The sequence below is a fragment of the Glandiceps talaboti genome, chromosome 7 (genome assembly GCF_964340395.1).
Source record: "Glandiceps talaboti chromosome 7, keGlaTala1.1, whole genome shotgun sequence".
NCBI classification, from domain to species: domain Eukaryota; kingdom Metazoa; phylum Hemichordata; class Enteropneusta; family Spengelidae; genus Glandiceps; species Glandiceps talaboti.
The window spans coordinates 13504484-13525787 of NC_135555.1; the positions used below are offsets into that span (position 1 = coordinate 13504484).

The 21304-nt window shown below is 36.5% G+C and overlaps 1 protein-coding gene across 1 annotated transcript; it reads right to left on the minus strand.

The window, feature by feature from the left end:
* Positions 1 to 499: 499 nt before the first annotated feature.
* On the minus strand, positions 500 to 19673 carry LOC144437865 (serine/threonine-protein kinase H1 homolog). The gene is made up of 2 exons (XM_078126897.1): positions 18630 to 19673; positions 500 to 5485 (listed from the first exon to the last, which is right to left on the minus strand). Exons 1-2 carry the CDS (start codon positions 19512 to 19514, stop codon positions 5147 to 5149), a joined length of 1224 nt encoding a protein of 407 aa, XP_077983023.1. The 5' UTR covers positions 19515 to 19673; the 3' UTR covers positions 500 to 5146.
* Between the last annotated feature and the right edge of the window lie 1631 nt (positions 19674 to 21304).

A 21304-nucleotide genomic window follows, 5' to 3' on the forward strand; every position in this document is an offset into this window, starting at 1 on the left:
ATCTAACCTTCATCACTACAAAAAAAAACTGAATTCAATAGGGTCATAGTCTTATTACTCATGTACATTATGTCCACTCATAGAAAACACAACTCTGAATGAAACAAAATAAACAAATCTTTTAAGAGGACAAAGTACCCCAACTTGGTTTTGTTTGGGCAATGTAAATGCATTATAAGCAGTCACTTACTAAACACTTTCTGCATGACCATATTTCTATGTTTAATATATAAATTGCTGAAATGTGAGAAATAGTCTCATTTTGACCGACTGTAAGATACGTAGTGTTGTTGAGAAGGGTTGACCGACGTTTGAGGGCGCCATGTCACGGCGTACCTTACAGACTAATTTTGATATTGCATATCAAAATACATACTCGTGCAAACGCACTCAAGTATGCATTTTGGTACAAAGATTTTAGCAGCGAGACAGATTTTACATTAGGTCACCAGTTTCCTACAAGTTTAAAACGCTTTTAATAGAGCTCAAACCTGATTACTTGATTGAAGACATTTTATTAAATTCTCTCTGTATCCATAATTTATAAAATCTTGTAAAATTTACAATTGCAAATATATTTGAACTTGTAAAATTACCTATATTGAAATTTTTGGTAAAAATAGTTGCCTTTCGGCCAACTATGATCAGGTCATGAAACAAAGTGACCTGTGTATGCCTGTATAACCTTTGTACCAAGTTTAATTGAAATTGGCCTATGCGCAGAATTGCTGCAGACTGACATCTATGCATAAAGAGGATGGAGCCCATTCCCGGGTACCCATGTGGGTAGTGCCTGTTGGGGCTAAAAAATAAATAAATAAAAATCATTAAATTGTGACTATGTTGCTGCTAAACTTTGAATGAGCACAACTGACAAACTCTATACAAAACAGAGAGATGTGATGGCAGCTATCAGCTTTTACATCCATGCTATAACTCAACATTTGGCACCACACACCCAATAGACACAAGTAAGTATTGATATTTTATTTCACTATTTCTAAACCTCTCAGCTATTCTCATAATTTGACACTGATAATAACAACTGTACGTCAGTTGTCATATTATTATATGTATACAGCAATATATACTCTCAATACTGGTGAGTAAATGCTTCAACATAATAATTCAATATGGGATTTAGGGCCACTCAAGTGAGAACATCTATGTTCTAGCGAGCCTACTGTATAACATCACGGTAAAGTCAGCATACTGCAGTGCTGTGTCACACTGATGGTAAAGGTTGGCCTTCAGCAGGGCTGAGATACACCACTGCTCCATTAGGGCCACATTAGTGCTGTATGCACCACTGTTTATATCAGCTGACTACAGTGCTGTATTACATTTCTGTTCATGTAGGCCTTCAGCAGGACTGTATTTCATCACTGTTCCAGCTGCCCGACATCAGTACTGTTTTATACAAGACCTACAGCAGTGCTGAAATTTATATGCATTGTACTTTAGAATGCTGACTTACATGGTCAATACAGTGCTGTTGTTGGGCTGGTGAACACGCAATGAATATACCGACTTGTAGTGGCATTGTGTCTAAATAAGATTGAAATTTTTTCCACTTGTTCCTATCAACAGCTTGTGTTTTTTACTGCAGCCAGGATAAGCAGTTTAGTCAGAACAGAGAAGTATGACAAATGGAGACTGATATCCAATGATGTATGCTACTGATGTAGGTATGGCAAAGACAGGGATACACTAAACATTACCAAGAGTTGACAGACAAGTCTAGTGATGGTTGAGCTGCAAGACAGTGATAGACAAAAAAAGCCAAAGTACATATATGATCCATCAACTTAACAAAATCAAAACATGACAGTATTTTGCATGGTGAAATATAATTGAAGATAAAGACAACCTAAAAATAGCTTTATAAATTTTAAATAATAACAATAAAGACAAAAAAAAAGAGTCACTCCCATTTTCTGCTGTGTTTACATGTATTCACTAACTTCAATCTTGGAGTTTTCCTCCCTAATTTCACTGCTTGAAATATACCCCTCCCCACTTTCACTGCTTCATATATATATACCCACCCCAATTTCACTCCTTCATAGATATATCCCTTCCCATTTCCCTAAGTCCAAAATGACCCCTTCCCAATTTTTGAATTTGCACTTGATACTACCTGAGCTAAAGATGCCTCGACTCCACATACTACGTATGCTTCTGTCTGTACATATATATGCCAAACAAAATTAAAAGCTTCCCAATTTTGAAGGCTATTTGCCAATGAATTTGCACTTTACACTACCTGAGCTAAATATGCCTACACTCTGTATACCGTATGTATGATTTTCATCTGTACATACGGTATACACCATATCAAATAAAAGCTTCATATTGCGTACATGATGCCACGATGATGGTATTATCTACCAGAATCTACAGTAATAAATCATTTTCCCTTTCTCTCTCTCTACTTTACTTTATGAACTGTTGAAAAAAATCCAGTTTTTACACATCACTGTGACACAATTTAAATAATCATATATAAAAAAAAGGAACAATTATGTTATTTTTTTCGACTTTTGAGATACACATATAAAAATTGTATAAAATTGAACTGTAGAAGCACACAAGAAATCAGGCTTTAGAAAACTGTCCTTACAAGATTGTTGCGAGAAAAACTGATGGCTGTGTTCTCATTCCTCTGTATACTGATATGAATCTACCACAGAATTAAATTTCTTACCTCATAAAATTGGCGTAAAGAAAATTGTACCCAAGTTATGGCAGTATATCTGTTCCATGATGCCATTTTGAAGGTATCTGACCAATGCTTGGTATTTCATTGAAATCCCTGATTCATTTATATTTGCACTTCTACTGTATCTTTCAGCACAGATACATACATTAAAACTATGAGGTAAGAAACGAAGGAGTGAGAACACAGCATTTGCAACAGGAAAATTATAAAAAGAGCCGATATTACCTCAAAATTTTCCTCTTGGATTTGTGTTGCTAAAAAGTGCATTTATTTTTTAAAACTGACATGATTATTTGTGCACTATATAAATATCTACACTGATGTCTACAAAGGTGTCTTTTTTATGAATTCACGTGCTGTAAAACATGACCATACACAACATATAGTAAAGCCCATCATATTCATCAACATTTCCTAAACTTCACAATGGTCTATGCATAGTGTATTAGAAGGATTCACCCTTTGTCCCCTAATAAATGACAGCACATTTTAGTTGTGGGTCAAAATGACAAGAAACTAGCCAGGGATTCTTGAGATATTGATGACGCAGACAGACGACACACAGACATACACCTGGTATCTCATATATGTAAGCCCCTCTTTTGGGAGGGGGGGGGGGGGCTAAATAAACTTGGTTTTCTTGTGAATTATCACTTCGTAGGGGGATGACAACATCAAATTTTAGTGTGTCATGAGAAATTGCTTTACGTCAGTGACATACCAAATTGGACTTAGGGGGAACACTGCATTAGACCCATTGGTGATAAAACTCCATCTCCCTTCTTTATCTATTCACAGTACTTGTAAATACATTGTTGCCATCTACTATATATCAGTGTACACCCAAACAGTGTATTACGATAAACATTCTTTCAAGACCATTCCCAACGAGCTGAAATTCCCAACAGAGCAATGTAGAAACCCTGATGTCTCTAACAACAAGTTCCAGTTCATTAAACGCCGACTACAAAAATACACTTTTGTAGAAATTTGTAAAGAGCTCGGATGAAATGAACTAGGTTTGTTGTGTATGGTCATGGCTTTCAACTTCTGATTCACACACCGCAATGTGCTGGTAGGACTCTGTGTATCCCAATCTCAACAACCAAACAGGAAATGCTTTACACTCATATACATATAGAAAGATAACTAAAAAAATGGATAAATTTTACACTTAAAAAAAGAGCAACTTTTCATATTTACAGTATATACAAAGTTAACGTTTTGTCATTTCTTTGGAAGTAAGCAAGAGTAAAGAGGATTTCAACTTTTTTGTTTTTATATCATTGGCCTGACTGTGTAATGGGATAGTTGGCTTTGTTTATATGCTTGCTTGCTTACCGGGAGTCTGGAATGCAAAGGACTAAAAACCCTATTATTTTTCTCACCACAAAATGTGAGCTTGGTTTTCAAAATTTCTGAAGCTCTCTGTATGATTTTACACACTGTATGTGTATAATCACTTTTCCATTTAGATGTTAACTAATTCCAACAGAGGAAATTCAGGTAATTATTGAACTTGCTCGACAAACAAACAAATAAACAAACAAATATGCACATTTGAACCTCAATGAATTTGAACTGCACAACTGTTGTAAATTTTGAAGAAAAAAAACATGTTCTTAAATTTTACGTGAGCAGAATTACCTGTAACAAAATTTACGGTAACTGGGGTTGCACATCTTTACTGACAAAGATATTGCACATTGCATTGTGGTCTTGTGAATGTTGATTTAGGTGTACTACATCAACAGAAATGCTGACAAAATCATTCACAATTCAAACAGGTTGAAAGTGTATAAATTATGTGAACTCTGACCTATGATCTCTGATATCAACACCACACCAACGTCTGAATATGACATGACAAGTGTACAACACTTTTTACTTTTCTATTGCTAAAGTATCCCTTTCTACTCTTTGGTTGTAGTTTTGATCAACATGTATCATCATGATTGATAACGGTGAGTAAAAATAGTACTTTCAGACATTACACCTTGGGCTACTAGTCATCAGTTCATTCCTACACAGTGCAGAAGGTATGGGTATGACTATAGTAATAGCAACAGTTTTTCTCTTGGTCTCTCTACCTGTAAAACTTGGTGTACAAGAAAACTGATGATCGACCTCACTTGATGTCATTCTTCTGGAGAGAAATTGAAATTAAAGAGTGCTTTGATTCAATATGGCTTGTTTTCAGACCAATGATGTACAATATATAGAACTATATAAGTATTCACCGACTCTATCCCATAATAAGAAGGGTTCACCGACAGTATCCAATGATGAGAGGTTTTGTTAACTCATGATATCCAATGATACGCTGTAATCACCAACAATATTCAACTGAGTGTTCACCCACAACATTCCATGGTAAGAAGTGTTCACCTATAAAAATCCCGCTTACAAGAGTTTGGCAACAAACTAATCGTCATCATCGTTATACAAAGTACCACTTTTCGCAAGCTCATCCAGTTCTTCAGGCTGGACTCTTTTGTGTTGTGATCTGAGAGATACGATGGACTTGTTGGACTTATTCGATTTGGTAGATCTTGTGGACTTCATGCTACGACTGCGTGACGACGCCCGTTTCAACAGGTTTTGACTTATGGACCGATGCAGGTTCTTCAGACTTGATGACGCTGCATTCGTCACAATCCAAGGATGTTTCATGGACTGTGACGCATTCATCCGATCTTTGGCGTCAATGGTCAGCAGTTTAATTATGAAATCTTTACCCAGATTTGACACATCTTTCCAACACTGCAAAAAAATGAATGATAAAAGAACTTGTTAAATCATTTAGAGATAGTGAAATATAGTCACGTTGGAGCAGTACGTTTGAAACGGTGTTATGTTGAAAAAATGAAATAATTCAACATTACTTGCCATGACATTGTCTAGTAGTATCCCAATCTGATTAAAATCTGATGTGGTGAAAGTGGCTAGATGTCTTATTTACCGCTATTTCCATCGTGTAAAGAAGCGTGCGGATTCGTTGAAGAAACTCAAAAGCGTGAGATTTGAACAAGGTTTTCTATTACAAAGGGTCAGATGAGGGAAGGCAGTGATCACCCATAACAAAACAAACAACACAACATGATGGAAATAAGAAATGACACAACACGATGGAAATAGAGGTAAATAAAGACATCTTAGCCGCTTTCACCATGTCAGATTTTAATCCGATTGGTGGTATCCATGGCATCAAATCACAAGATCTCTCTTTATAAACTGAAGTACATGTAAAGAGATGATTGAATACCATGGGTACCATCTAGCTAACCATTGGCGAGACTCATCCCTGGTATTCAAGCACAACACCATGACAATTTGAAGACATAATATCAGTTTACTAAATTGTCTAGAGAACACTTATTATGCTATCACCTGTGCCGACAACGATGAACAATGATTTTTAATGCCACCAGAAGCATGAGTCGACACTAAAATCATACTAGAATAGTTTGACCAAGTATTTTATGTAAGTCTTTCATCCCCCAAATATTAAAAAACATTACAATCCCAACTTGTGCTATTTAAACACTTGATATTACATCACGATAATTTGAATTATAACATATTCAGACATTTCAAAGTCCTCTAGCTGAGACATTGAAATGGCTACTTAAGACAAGTTTTATGTGTTGGTGCACAGTTTCAAAAGATAAATCACCGGGTTCATAGACAACTAACTCTCCTATGAGATTATTGCAACTAGTATGCCACTATACAACATTTATGGCCTCACTAACTATCAAACATGAAACAGTACCACAATGCTTTTATTACGTAATTCAAACTACCAATGAACCAAAGATTAATGTTAGAAGACACTGGGGCAAGACCAAACAAGTAACAAAATTGAAGACTATCAAAATGGCGGAGCCTCTCACAGAAAGGGTTTTGATACAGTTTTCCCAATGTTAGATTGTAATATACATTGTGTCATTCCACCTGGTGAGACAGGCAGACAGGTGGGTGTGGCCATCATAACATGGCTTATCTTACACCACCCAAAATATGATTTCTCAAGATAACTGCAAATGATAGACATAAAGATATTGTCTTGTGTTATGCAAATTTCAAGTAACTCCACTATTATTTTGTGAGCCTCTGATATGAGAAAAACACTTGTATTCCCTGGATGTTAAAAGAGTTGGTTGATAAAATGGCCATTCATGGCTTTATAAATGTGTATGTGTTATTGTGTGAATGACTTGACCAAGTGTTTTTATGGTGCTCCCAGAGAGAATATCGACTATGTTTTCATAATAGTAACTACATTAAAAGATTTCTTGTTGTGGGCACTGCCTTACTCATTCCCTACAAACTTTTGTGTGTTGTGAGTGTTATGTTGTCAGTACAAACAGCTTTCTGAAATTAAATGCTGGACATCTCTTGCTATTGGCAGAAGAATTAAGATCTGTGTGGCGACTGATTTTATGAGCAACCACAATGCCAAATCTTCAGTAACTTTAACTGATAGTTTTATAAGACAACCATGTTTAATTTGTAAAAAAATTCCAATATGTGAAGGTACAAAACACAACATACAGGTACTTTAATATTGCGTTTAGTGTTCTGTCACCACTAGTCTGAGCAAAATTGATTTTATGGCTTCAGTTAGCTCTATGACAAATTCTTGGGGAAAATAAAAAAAATATCAATTATGGTGATTCGATTTCATTTTATTCAAAATTGACAGAATGTATGATGTTCAACTCTGTTGAAGTTTCACTAGAAATATGGATACCTTCCCCGCCTCCATTCCCAACTATTCAATTTCAAAGATTTTCTTGAATAGCTACGTACTAGGATATCATGGTTTCTAAATTAACATGAAGTACACACCGACCACCAGCATAGTTCACTTGAAGGGCTCCTACTCCAACCACGCTGTTCACATCCAAGGAAAGGGGAGGGGTACTAAGTCAATTAACATCTATTAGAAATCCACAAGAAATGTTCTGATTACAAAATATATGTACTAACATTTATGAATGTAGTTATACAAAATCTGACATAAATGACTCTGTTTTTGACTTGTTCAAGGAAGTAGTACACCTGTATTTATCAATTCTAGCTGAATTGTTTCACTAGTCAGATTATTCCTCCATGTGTCATAAAAAGTAGGACAAGTGAAAGACTGTCTGCATACTGCCTGATTAGTGGTTGTTTTTTTCATGAAGTACAAGACGACCACCAGGGTAGTTCACCTGAAGCTCTTTTCCTACTCCAACCACCCTGTTCACATCCAAGGAGAGGGGAGGGGTACTAAGTCACTTAACAAAGACATTGGCTTGACAAACAAGTTGGTCTTTTTGTTTGCTCATTTACATATCACGTGAGATGACCATGGGTACTGTCTATCTGTCTGTCTTCCAACCTGGCACAGTGCAATATGTTATGAAATGAAACTGAAAATCTACAAGACATTTATTACTGTTTCTACTAAAATACGACATATTATTACACCAAGTTTTGAGTTCATTGCCAGGACTCCAAACAAACCTGCTTCATAATCAAAGTTGCTACTTCTACACAAAGGACATCTCTATCATGCCAACTTTATTTTTACTATATATCATATAACCACAAAATCGCAGAATGGTTTCGGATGACAATGATACAACAGACTGGCAAACCCAACCTTACAAACAGACATAACACAACCCTATCTGGTGACATCTTCATAATTAGTCAAAACAGTTTGCCTTTCAGGTTTGTTTTTTTTTCTAAATTTTTTTTTCAAAGTTTATTTTGAGTAAGGGAAACTTGAGAACTCTCCCCATAGGTGATCTCAATCTGTGGGATGTGAATGACCTAATTCTTATCCATGTATATGACACAGTCTCAATTGTTATTCTACATCCATGGTGTGTTGGTTTCATTGCCATCTGCTTCAGTTTAGCTGTAGGTTCTGGACCACAGTTCCTCACTGAACTTAAGCTTTACGATATACAACAACCAGACAATTTCAATTCGCTGGTAGGTTCTGGACCACAATTCCTCACTGAACTTAAGTTTTATGATATACAACAACCAGACAACTTCAATTCACTGGTAGGTTCTGGACCACAAAACCTCTCTCAACTTCTATGATATACAACAACCAGACAACTTCAATTCACTGGTAGGTTCTAGACCACAATTCGTCACTGAACTTTTACGATATACAACAACTAGCCAACTTCAATTCACTGGTAGGTTCTGGACCACAAAACCTCTCTCAACTTCTACGATATACAACAACCAGACAACTTCAATTCACTGGTAGGTTCTGGACCACAATTCCTCACTGAACTTTTACGATATACAACAACCAGACAACTTTATTCTTCTGAGTCTTTGTCTTCATATTCCAAAAGATTAACAGAGACCTCTGGTTAGACATCTTTCTCTGTGGTGTTCCCCTAGACTTACTACATAGTGATTTACAAGAAACACAATTTTATCGATTTGACTCAAAATAAAATTTGCTGCCATTTCTTAGATGGCAAACTATTCTCTCAATGATCAGAAGTACTCTGCATAAGAATTATAACAATTTGCATACACTTTACACACGACTTTTATCATTTCAACTCATACTGTTGGATTCAGAATTTTGTCAAAATTGGGATATTGAGACGTAGGCATATTGAATATGTAAATAGAGTATATTTGTATGCAGACTGTAAGATGTGTAGTGTTAAGGCAACCATGTGACTGAGCTGGCCAATGGGGGTGCCCAACATTGCATATTTCACTAATTTGTATGTAATGACAGTTATCACATCAAACACCATTTTATTATAGGTGAAAGTGATTGAAAATAGTCGAGATATTTAAGTATATCTTGAAAATCTAAGGTTGATAACTGGTCAAGGGAAGGTGAGATGTCTAGACAAGATGTCCCATTGCATCTCTGATACAATATCTTGTGTCAATGTAAATTTAGAATATTGATTTGTCTACATGAAGTGACTCCTTGTCAATATCGTCGGAAACATCAAGGAATTGTGTTCTGATATCAAAAGTGTGACAATGTCAGCACCTGTTCGGACTGGACTGTTAACAAACAAAGTCTGGCAAGCACATGGCCAAATATGACAGATAGAAGTAGTGAAAGATCAAAGGATGGCGACGACACAAAGCATAGCGGGCCAACGGCGGAAGTGTAGCAGCGAGGCCACCACAGCAATATGGCCTGGGGTAACACTTGTATAGTAGGGGTCAGTTTAAAAACTGAAATACAAATATGAATGCCTCCTATGGAATGTTTACTTTTATGAACAGCAGCTATCGTGTTACCCCTTTTATTTGAAAACATCCTATAGCATGTGACTGTATGACGTAGGTACAGAAAGCCACAAAACATGTTAAACTTACATAACACCTTTTCAAAGAATCATATTGATAACATTTGTGCGTCAGTTTAGCCTTTAGGTTTTCAAAAACCCTGCTGATCTCACTTCCAAATATACCCAAAAGATTGATGAAAATCTTTTGGATTGTTATAACAGTCGGTCTGTTATTGTGTATTGCACCTGCATGCTAAGGATTGATCGCCTAATCCTGTAAGCACTCCATCAAGTGCACTTCTTAACAATTGAACAGATCTTTGTATTTTGCTCCTCACAACAGTTACATGCAAAGTACATTACCAATGTCTATAAATATCCACAAGTAGTAACCACTGGATATCGTCTAATGCTACAACACAGACACTAAATTCAGCAGTCAATGAAAACTTGTAACTATGTACCATTTGTATGATATATGTCATGACAACACAGACAAATGTTGTGGATCAACCGTGTTTGGTACATCATGTATATTGTACTTGTGGATTTAATGAACAACAGATCTTCACTTGAACAACCTGTCTAATTGCAACCACATTTAGTCATGAAGATGTTGTTCAACTTAACCATAGAAACACTACAATAACTTGGCCAACACATCATGATCAGCGGTTGGGATGATGTTGGTGAGCCGAACTCTAGTTAGTATTCCAGGAAGCATGCATGGGTCATTCATTATACGCTGTGTGTGTAACAATGTTGCCTGCAAGCTGTCCATGTGCTTGTAGGAATTTGAACGCACCCAAAGCTGTCTTTCCAAACACAAACAAAAACTTGCAATAGTCTGATTCCTGGTTGATTGTGGGAATGTGATTATTTGGATAGAATGGAGGTGTTTTCACTGCTGCAAGGCACAGTTACATTGCTGACAAAGAACTGACAGGCTGACCACTACACTTGCATAGCCGGCGTTGGATAGACTACCGGTGGGAGGCAAAACTATACTGTTTGGTGTCTGTTGATTTTGTTTCTTGCTCCGGGCTAGTTGTCTAACTCTTGCGTCAATCTCTCCCTTGAATTCTTACACTTCACTTATCTTGCTTACAATCTACACACTCCTTAATGGTTCATGAAATGTCCAAACATCTCACATCAAACGTTACACCAAGGTAATGTTTTCCAATGTCTATGTAGATCACATCAAATTAGAAAGGAAGCCTTGTCTTTCAAATTGATGACTAATACATTAGTGGGTGTATGTATCTCAGTAAACAATGTCCACCACGTGCCTACTCTTCTTCAAAACAAGCATTTGATATATGTCATTCAAATATCTCCCCAAAACATCCTGTGTATAAACATTAAATTCTGTATTGTAAACCACAAACTGCCAACCTATAAATATGTGAACCTTCAGTTTCTCAAATCTTTATTTTCTTCCACTATGCCTTCCTTCATCAAATAGGCTGGGGTGGGGAAAGAGCGAAAGAGAGGGGGGTAGGAGAGAACGATTAGAAATTCTGTACTAGTTGTTTTCTCAGAATCACATCACTACATGTAACTACAGTCATTTCGTGTGTGTCTCGGTACCTTGTTCTCTTGCCTGCCCATACTTACATAGACTCATTCATTCTCCTATTGTTCCTATCGTCATACTACTTTGGAACTTTTACAGGACAAATCTCCTAAACTAAGTGTAGCAGCTATTTAGTGACATGAGAATGATATAAAATACGCTCCTTATAGCTGTTTTCAGCATCAGTGAAAATCACTTGTAACAGGACAACTGAAATAAATTGGAACGACATGTAATTCTACTACAGATACAGGAGGACATGACATGAACCTCAACCCTAATCCAACCACTACACTACATATGCAATCATATTAGATTGCTCAACAGTGCTGTCACAACACAGTTATGACCAGTTCTGTGAAAAAATAGTGAAGATTAGCCGATTTTAATGATATTATTTGTATTTAAGTAGTCTATGATTGAAAATCAATCACATTCTTTCTAAAGACATTAACAGAAATCACATGACATTACATATTTCCTTATACCTGGCGTTTTATCTGAAAATAACTTACGTGAAATCTCATCTCAATGATCAGGGAGCGTATGAAGAAAACAAGGAACTGTTGAATTATCTACAGTACTATACACTTAGCATACCTTTTAATTATCTACTACACCTAGAATATGTTTTATTATTTGGCCAAGATTTCAAATTAGTAGACAATTGTCATTTTATCATGATACAAGTTTTATAAATGCTTGGTGAAATGTATAAAATTCTGTTGGAAACATTCCATGCTCTTGGTATGTGTTTCAGTCCACAGAACTTCACAACAAATACAGATATAGTGTCACAGGTTACATTCTGGTTGTCAGGTACAATAAATTCATTAAACATAACACACTTCCTTTAACGTAGGACGGTTGGCAGTACACAAGTCATACATACTCCCTACTCCTAGACTGCAGTTTGCGGCAGTCAGCAAATGCAAACTATAAAAAGAATTTCACTAGGTAACAGGGTACAGATCTGAAATTTTGTCTCTACTCATGAAATATGAAATTATACAAATGGGCTATGATAAACATGGAACAAAATAATAACTCTTGGAAAATACTACAAAATAATAAATTTGGTGTTTAAAAAACATTAGCATATTTTTCCTCTTCGTTGAAACATTAACAATTTCTAAGCATAATTTGACTTATCAAACATGCTACATATTTAATATCTACAGTACAAATTAAATTTTTGGTATGAACTACAGGTATCTGTACACTACTTGCCAAAGATTAATTTTTTTTCCTTCCTCTTGAGGCTATATATGGTAATGACATAATATCAACATTAATTATTAATAAGTGGGACATTATTGCAATGAAATGTAAGTTTCAATTTTATTCACAGGGGTTATTTATAATGACATGTACCTTAAAATTTCACAAAATATGGAGGCATCATGATGAAATGATAAACTATTAAATTATAATTTGATGTTAATTTTTGGCCAAGAAATATATATCTTTGACTCCCACAGAAAAAGTCTCCGATCTAGAATGTCTGTATACATATTGATAGTGTAAAGAACGTGAAGAATGTACTCTAGTGTAAGTTATAAGAATGTTACCATGGATATTGACTAACTGTTTATGTGACACAGTTTAGGTGACACACTTACTACCAACAAGCATACTTCTGATATTTAAATCAGGGCACCCATTCATTCATAACAATACAGAATAATAAATGGCACTGTTATTGGGAAAACTGAAGAGGCAACTGTACAGTCAGAAAAAAAAGTATGAGATGGCTCTCACAGGTACCTTGTTTTGTACGAATTGCACAGCAAGTGTGCACAGCCGCCTGATGTTGTGGCACACCTTTCAAGGTCACTAGCATACCTCAACACATTCTTGGCTTTAGTGGTTGAATTGTATTCAAGCATCTGTCATTGAAAGTAGGACAACCTTATCCCTCATTACCATATTCATTAACAATTACAACAATTGTGTAATTAGATCACTCTGCTAAATATTTGTCGTCCTGTGTAAACAGTGCTCCATCATGTCACCCCCTCCAGTGGAAAACTCAACTACGCTCACTTTTGGAGCTCTTCTGGACTCCCCAAATGTACAACAACACTTCTATTAACAAGGAAATGTGGTCAAGTCCTGGCTTTGTCCACAAGTAGGCCCGTCATACAAAAGTGATAATCTACCATGCATATGGAAATTATCCAAGTCTCAAAATCTTGCCCTTTTCCTGTCTGTCACAGAGCAGTAATCCAAAGACATACTTTTTGAATTATAAGCAAGAAGAAGTTATGCTGAAAATATTAGGCTTATTGTAACATGACAGTATTTGATAATACAAATAATTTGGCAAAGACAGATTAGTACTGTACTGTAGTTGCAGTTTTAAGACACACATGCACTGCAGCCACAGGGATGTCATACAGTGTTGGGCACTGTGATTGAGTTTATCATAATGGGATTTTGATGAGAGTAATGGAATCTGGGACACTTTTGGTGATAAGGAGTTGTTCTTAAGAGAAAAAATGTAAATGACCAGAGTAATTCTCAGACACTGATTAAGCTGACAGTGATACATCATTCACGGAGGACAATTTTTAATGGATTTCATAGTGAACACTAGCGGTAATTTTGTGGCGGGTGACCGACCTTTTCTTCCACGTATAAAGGCAACATAATGCCTTACTACTTACATAAGCACAATAAAAGCATGGCCATTGGTTACACAATCACGATGACCTACTAAGTGGACAACGTGAGCTACTTCATCCTAAGCAAGCTTTTTTCCATACTTCCTTCACATTTTCTTAGCTCTGAGTTGGTCCTTTTTTTGACAGCATGATTAAGAGGAAAACAGTTATGCTGGACATAAAGACAAATGACTATTCATCAGAGCATTTCAGTGGAGCAGACACTACAATGGCCACATCTCTTTTGTTTGCCATGGTCATAGGTGGAACAACACAAAAGGCTGCAGTGTGTCTTCTTTGCTGCACAACAGGAACACTGTCAATGACTGCATTGTCGTTAATTTAGAGAACAAAAGTAGACACCTAACTGTGGGGGAACACCTAGGCACAAGAAATAGACTTTACCAGGCAAATTTCAATTGCTTTTGACCATTACACAATCACTGCATTCACACCTTTATATTTGTGAAATGTTGAGATGTAGCCACACACACAGTCACAGATATCATCCATTGCTATCAATGTACAGTTATGTGAAAGTCAGACTGACAAAAACACCTCATCAACAATGAAGTCATACATTATGTATCTTGTCTGAGGCTGCCCCAAACACTGAACCTGATCTTCACCTTTTACTTCTGCCAGTCTCAAACTCTACCTACAAAATACCACATGACTAAGGAATGTTTGAACTATCACAGAATGCCAACATTATAATTTTTACATGACAGGTATTCAAATAAGTCAACAGGTCATGGTGTTTATCACACAGGTGTTCGAAAAAACACAATATGCAATGGTCAATATCCATGAATGTAATAATGCAGTGGTCTTATCATATTAGTGTTATTCTGACATAACTAATGAATTTCCAATAAAATGCAGAGTGGTCAATAGTAGATAGGTATGCTGGAAAAATGGAGACACTTCATGCAAGTACAGTACACAAGTTCCCAGTAAATTGTACAAACCAAGAATGGCTGTACTTCAAGTCAAAATATGAAGGTTTTTAACCTGTCTCATATGGAATATTTTGTTGTGTATGCTAAAGTGTAGCATAGCATAGCATAGCATAGCTGGCTTTTACATGGCATTATATCGTGTACATCATAGTTTAGGTGTGGCTGTTAGACAGGACATCTGTCCAAGTATAAACAGCTATGTGGTGCTTTATGAGCTACCATTATGTAAATTATATTGATTATTTCTTGTAAGTTACAAACAGGTCTGCAACTTCTCCTGCATAAAACAAAAGAAAACTATTGATTTTTTTCAATACATATTGCTTTTTTTCTGAAGTGTTGAAGATGGGTGACCTATAAAGACTGTAACCCATACCAATTGAGACTGTGTTGTGACAACAGCATAGTCTAGATATATTGGTAAGTAGGTGACGGTTTCATAGCGGGTTGACAGAAGTCCAACTCTTGCACTGCTATTACTAGTAATAGTTGTTGACAAGTTTGCACTGTCATGCAGTCTGCAAAGGTAGTTAGGTTGCATAGTTGGTACATGTACATCATACATGTATGATGTAGTCCAAGGTGTACAGCTGGTATTGAACGTGCGGTATGGCTAGTCCATGCTGCCGAACAGGTATGTATTGTCATAGATGTACAGCTTGTGCATTTACTCCAACTTATAGAGCTGGTGTATAGCATGGGCAACGATGTGTGGTGTACATTTTGTCCATGTTGTTCAGGGGTTAATACAAGTCCAGCTTACACAATTGGTGGGTTTGGCATGTAAAGGTGCTATATGTTGTCGGATTTTGTCTTTGGTGCACAGCCGGTACATGTTCATAGCTGGTAGTGGTATACATAGTCCACTGTTGGTATATATAGTCTGGGCTTCAGTGGGTACATGTACACCAAACTGAACAGTTGGTGAAGTACACGCAGTCCACATTTTTTTGTTGATATATGTGGTCCTATGTGTATAGCTGGTTTTTGTAATCTTGGCTCCACGACTAGTACAACCCAGTATGTACCAGCGAGCATGTACAGCTGGTGGATTGAATGATGTACATACAACTAAATAGCCAGAAATAAGTAATCCATGTTGTCTGGCTGGGATGTACATGTAAGTTCAGAGAGTACAAAACTGTGGCATAACTGACATCTGTATTTTGGGATGCACCTAACAGTAACAGCAACAATCTCGACACCTGGTACATGTCACTAGCTATGTTGAACATGATATTGTACTGTGCTATGGCTATGTTGTACCATACATATTTATCAATTACAATCATACAAATCATAATATACATATATTTAGAGAAAAGTTTGAAGCCTTTATGTCAAGCCTTTGACCTGTGACAAAAGTTTCTATGTTCAAATCACCTGTGTTACATATGCAGTTCAGAGATCTGCCTTTCACATCATAGGATGAGTTTGTACAACCAGTAACTCAACATATGACCTGTTGTCACCACTGATAACTAATGGAAATGACAGTTATCAAGTGTAACAAGTAGACTAACAGATGTTCATCTTTTAATTCACTGGATATTACTTGTATCATGAAAGTATAAAGATAGACTTATACCTCCATGCTTGTACCTACAATATGACAATATATTCACATATCCTTTGTCATAACCAGTTACTACTTATAACCAATGACTTGAACATAAATCTTTACTAACCATAGCCTAGTACTCATACCACATTTTGTAAGGTGACATGGGAGATCTTAGCATTTTGCAAGGTTTCACACACCTAACACTAATACTTTACTTTTGAACACCATTGGTTTCTACTTGTTTCTACGCCACATACTTGGACTGTGTTCTTTCTCCAGCAACATTTGAAGTGTTGACCGGATTCTCACAAACTTTTATGATTTGGGAAGTACCTTTTCAAAAAAAAGCCTAACAAAATCAAGCAATCTGATGGTGATTGTGTTCCCCAACTCAGTTGTGAGAAGGTAAAATCTAACTGCATTCAGTTGGGTTTTTTATAGGGCTTCTCTAAAAAGCTGACTATTAGTATAAAACCTGGTCCTAAAACCTTTACAAAAATAAAGTATATAGTGTTCAGCTTCAGTTCCCAAAAGGTCTACTTTCCAGTTACTTTTGCATGTTGTTTGGTGTATACATGGTACTTATCGTAAATCAAATGCATTTAGAATTTTGTACGACTCCAATGTGAACAACGGTAAGTGAACAACAGTAAAGTAAATGTGTCCAGTTGACAAGTAAGATTGAAGTTACCAGTATTTAGTATGAATGCATCCCACAAATCAACTTTTGTCAGTAGCCTTTCCATAATCACTGTGACTCCCACCCCACCCTCAAAAAAAGATAAACACATGCACACATGCCAAATAATCACATGAGTACTCAGTGTTGACAGACTGAGATACCCATGGATATACTGGGCACCTAAACTTTCACAACACAACTTCAAAAGGTACAACTTTTGAAGTTCTGACTTGTTGATTATTTAATGTTATAATATATGTAATGTGTTTGTTGATTAAACCTACTTACAGCTGTACAGATGGAAAATATTCATGGTGAAGTCTTCAACCACACCAATGCCTACTATGTATTAAGCAGGTAATTAACCTTAAAGGGGGAACATAAAGGGTGTTTCCATCATTCGGTGATATGTCTTTCACAACACTTTCCCAACAATTCATAATTGTTAACAAATACATATATGGTTTTGTAAACTTTCCCAATGCTGTATTACTTCAATACTGTCACTTCAAAAGCTGGAGTGAAAGTATCTCAAATTGCGAGACTCAACTACTAAATCATAGCTGCTGAAATTAATGTTACCCCCCCCCCCCTTCTAAATGCAAAGAAAGTACAACTTACAATGCACAATTATGAGCATTTTGGTTTTGTCAAATATTACCAATGCTGCAGTTCGGTGTGTCGTAAAGTGACACAAGAATGGTGCGAGGAAAATGCTAGTTTAAGAAAGACGTAGGGCAGTAAACGAAATATAAACTTTGAAAAACAAAATGGCTGGCATTCCTATCCATAGTTTATCCAAAAACTTAAAAATTTGGAACGTGTTCAAGTGAAAAAATTTATGAGAAATTTGTGTCGTTTCCGGTGGTAGGAATTTGACTGGCCTACGCAATGAAAGGGTGTTGTTGAGAAATTTTCATAATTGAAGTACTCTGACCATAAGTTGGTCATTATTTTCACGTGAATCTCAGTCGAAAAAAATGGGTGTTAAAATTTAAAAATAACATTTTCGAAGAAGCCCAAGTACAACAAACCCTTTTCACGACGTGTGTGCATGTGACGGTTCCCGGGTAACGTTACATATCTCACGGTGTTAGTGTGCCAATCCACTATTGTCTATGAATAAATACAAAACTACAAAAACCGCCTAAAATTTTAACAAACTTACGTCGTTGTCAAAGGTGAATTTCGCCCGCAAGATCTTCCTGTACAACCGTGTTCTGTTTTCATCATCGAAGGGCATAGTGCCACTGAGTAAGATAAACGTGATGACACCCAAAGCCCACAAGTCCACAGAGTTTGTGTATGTCTTCCTTTGCAGTATTTCCGGCGCAATATATTCGGGTGTTCCACAGGCAGTTTTCATAGTCATTTCGTCGCCTGCTTTACGCGTTGCCGCCAATCCAAAGTCCGTTATAAGAATCTTTGAGTCATTACCAGGGTGATAATATAACAAGTTCTCTGGTTTTAAGTCCCGATGTGTAATTCCCAAGGCATGTAAGTAGCGTACTCCGTCTAAAACCATATGTAGTACCCGCGTTGCGTCCCTTTCTGTAAAACTTCCCTTAGCTATGATTCTGTCAAAAAGTTCTCCGCCTGTAGCAAGTTCCATGACCATATACACCCTCTCTGGTGTTTCAAATACTTCCATAAGCTGTACTATATTAGGGTGTCTCACTCTCCGAAGAACACCGAGTTCAGTGTCTGACACCTCCTTACCTTCTCGTACCTCGATCATTTTGATGGCGTATGGCTGCTTTGTCAGTCGATGTTCAACACGGACAACACGACTGAAGCTACCTCTGCCGATCAAGGCCTTAATATCGTACTTAGCCAACACCCTCGGATCAAATTTGGCTTTGTATTTTCCCATACTTTTCTTCTTAGTTCCTCCATGTTCATTGTTATTCCTGTGATAGGTGTTATTATAGTAATTATTTCGACGTACATTTGGTCCAGTTTCGACAGTCTTCACCCAGTCAACATACCGATCCACGGGCGAATCGGGCACTACCTTGCTGCTTCCGCAGCCCATTGCAGGATAAAAAGACATGCACAGTATAAATACATTCCAGTAGAACTCAAATCTGATCGACTGTTACCGTAGTTCTTCGTTGATTTGGTCAAATTTCCTCGCCATTTTAAACTTCAAATTGGCACGATGTTTATACACCACCACCACAGTAAATGTATGGACTGAAATAAAAGACGGAGTAATTTGAACCGAATAACGAGGTAACCTTATCACTCCGCAGGGTCACAACACTAAACTAAACCTTTTTTTGCTTGTTTTTTGTCAATTTTATATATAAATTGTTTGAGGGAAGATAATAATTATTCTCTGGAAACAAAAGTTGAGTTACTTTTACGATTCAAAATACTTCTACACATTTTATATTTAAAAAAAGTAATCCTGGCGGATTGATATTCAAAGGACAACGTATTGATTGCCGATCACAAAAGAATGAGCTGGATGAAGCAGACTCCTGAACTACCTTATGTGACGTCACGTCGTTATAACAACTCTCAAACCAATCAAGTAATTGAAGCGCAACATCATCATATTTCCAATTTCACACGGATCGTTTCAAGGTGTCTTTTAAAAGCAGTTATTAAAACGCTTATTTTAGGTGGAGTTAAGAAAAGTCGTATAGTCGATAGTAGTATCAACTATGTACAATTACAAATGGCAAGACCAACCAGAACTTGAAAAATATCATGTTTTAATACTCACGTACGTTATGAGCTTTATCAATTTATTTTTAATGTTGTGGTTACCAAATTTGTTATCAATTTCAGAATGAACGCTTACAACATGGAAAAGAAGAGCTACCCGACGAAACAATTAAAACTTCAAGTTTTTCCTCGAGATCGTTAAAAATAAAATTAAGCTTCAGGTTACCGAACATCGTAGTGCCGTGTCCAATGGCAGAACTAAAGCCGTGACAGTTGAAGTAATGTATTTTCTTTTATTTGTCTGTTTCTATAAACTTGCTATAAATAAATCAATTTTCACCGCATCCACCCCTCCAAAAATAACATCTTAATTCTCAGCCTAAGTAACTCACCGATGTATGGTGGCGACAATCGAGCGCTGCGAATTTTGCAGCAGCCAATTTCTGAGTCGTATCTCAGCCCATATCAACACTAGTTTTCTGATTTCTGATAAAAATGTACATTCACAACAAACGATTTAACATCTAACAGAAATTCAACGTGACGATTCCCTGGTAGGAGGATTGATAATCGGGTGTCTTACACCATGGAAGTATTATCCACGTTATACTTCCATGCTTACCACCATTGTGCAAATTATTAAACTTCACCATAAAATTCTTCCTTATCTGTGACTTAAGAAAATGCTTTGTTCATACCATACCAACTTTTAAAAGAACTCTAGGATGCACATTTTATTTCGGGGGACTTTTGTCTTCAAAAGAGGGATACATTGACTGCTGTACAATTTGATAAATATATCGACTCACTGATCTCAGTGACCGATAATCCGACCCGCGACTATGTTTGTAGACTCCTTCTTCAGTCATGTCATGTGCACGTGGTCTTGTATTTCACGTGAACATCACGTGAACTACTCAATGATATTATACCTACGATGATCATTAATTATTTTTCCTAATTTATAAAACTCACCTTACACAACAAGTAATTATGTGATTGACTCCGTGTTTGATGTAAGTCATCAACATATAAATAATATATATGGCTAAGTAATTGATATGATATTATGATACGTTACACCGAGTAGAAGTAAAAAATAATTTCAAATATATAAGTTACTGGTCTACATAAGTGATAGAGGGTTGGTGGTGTTGTTGTTGTTGT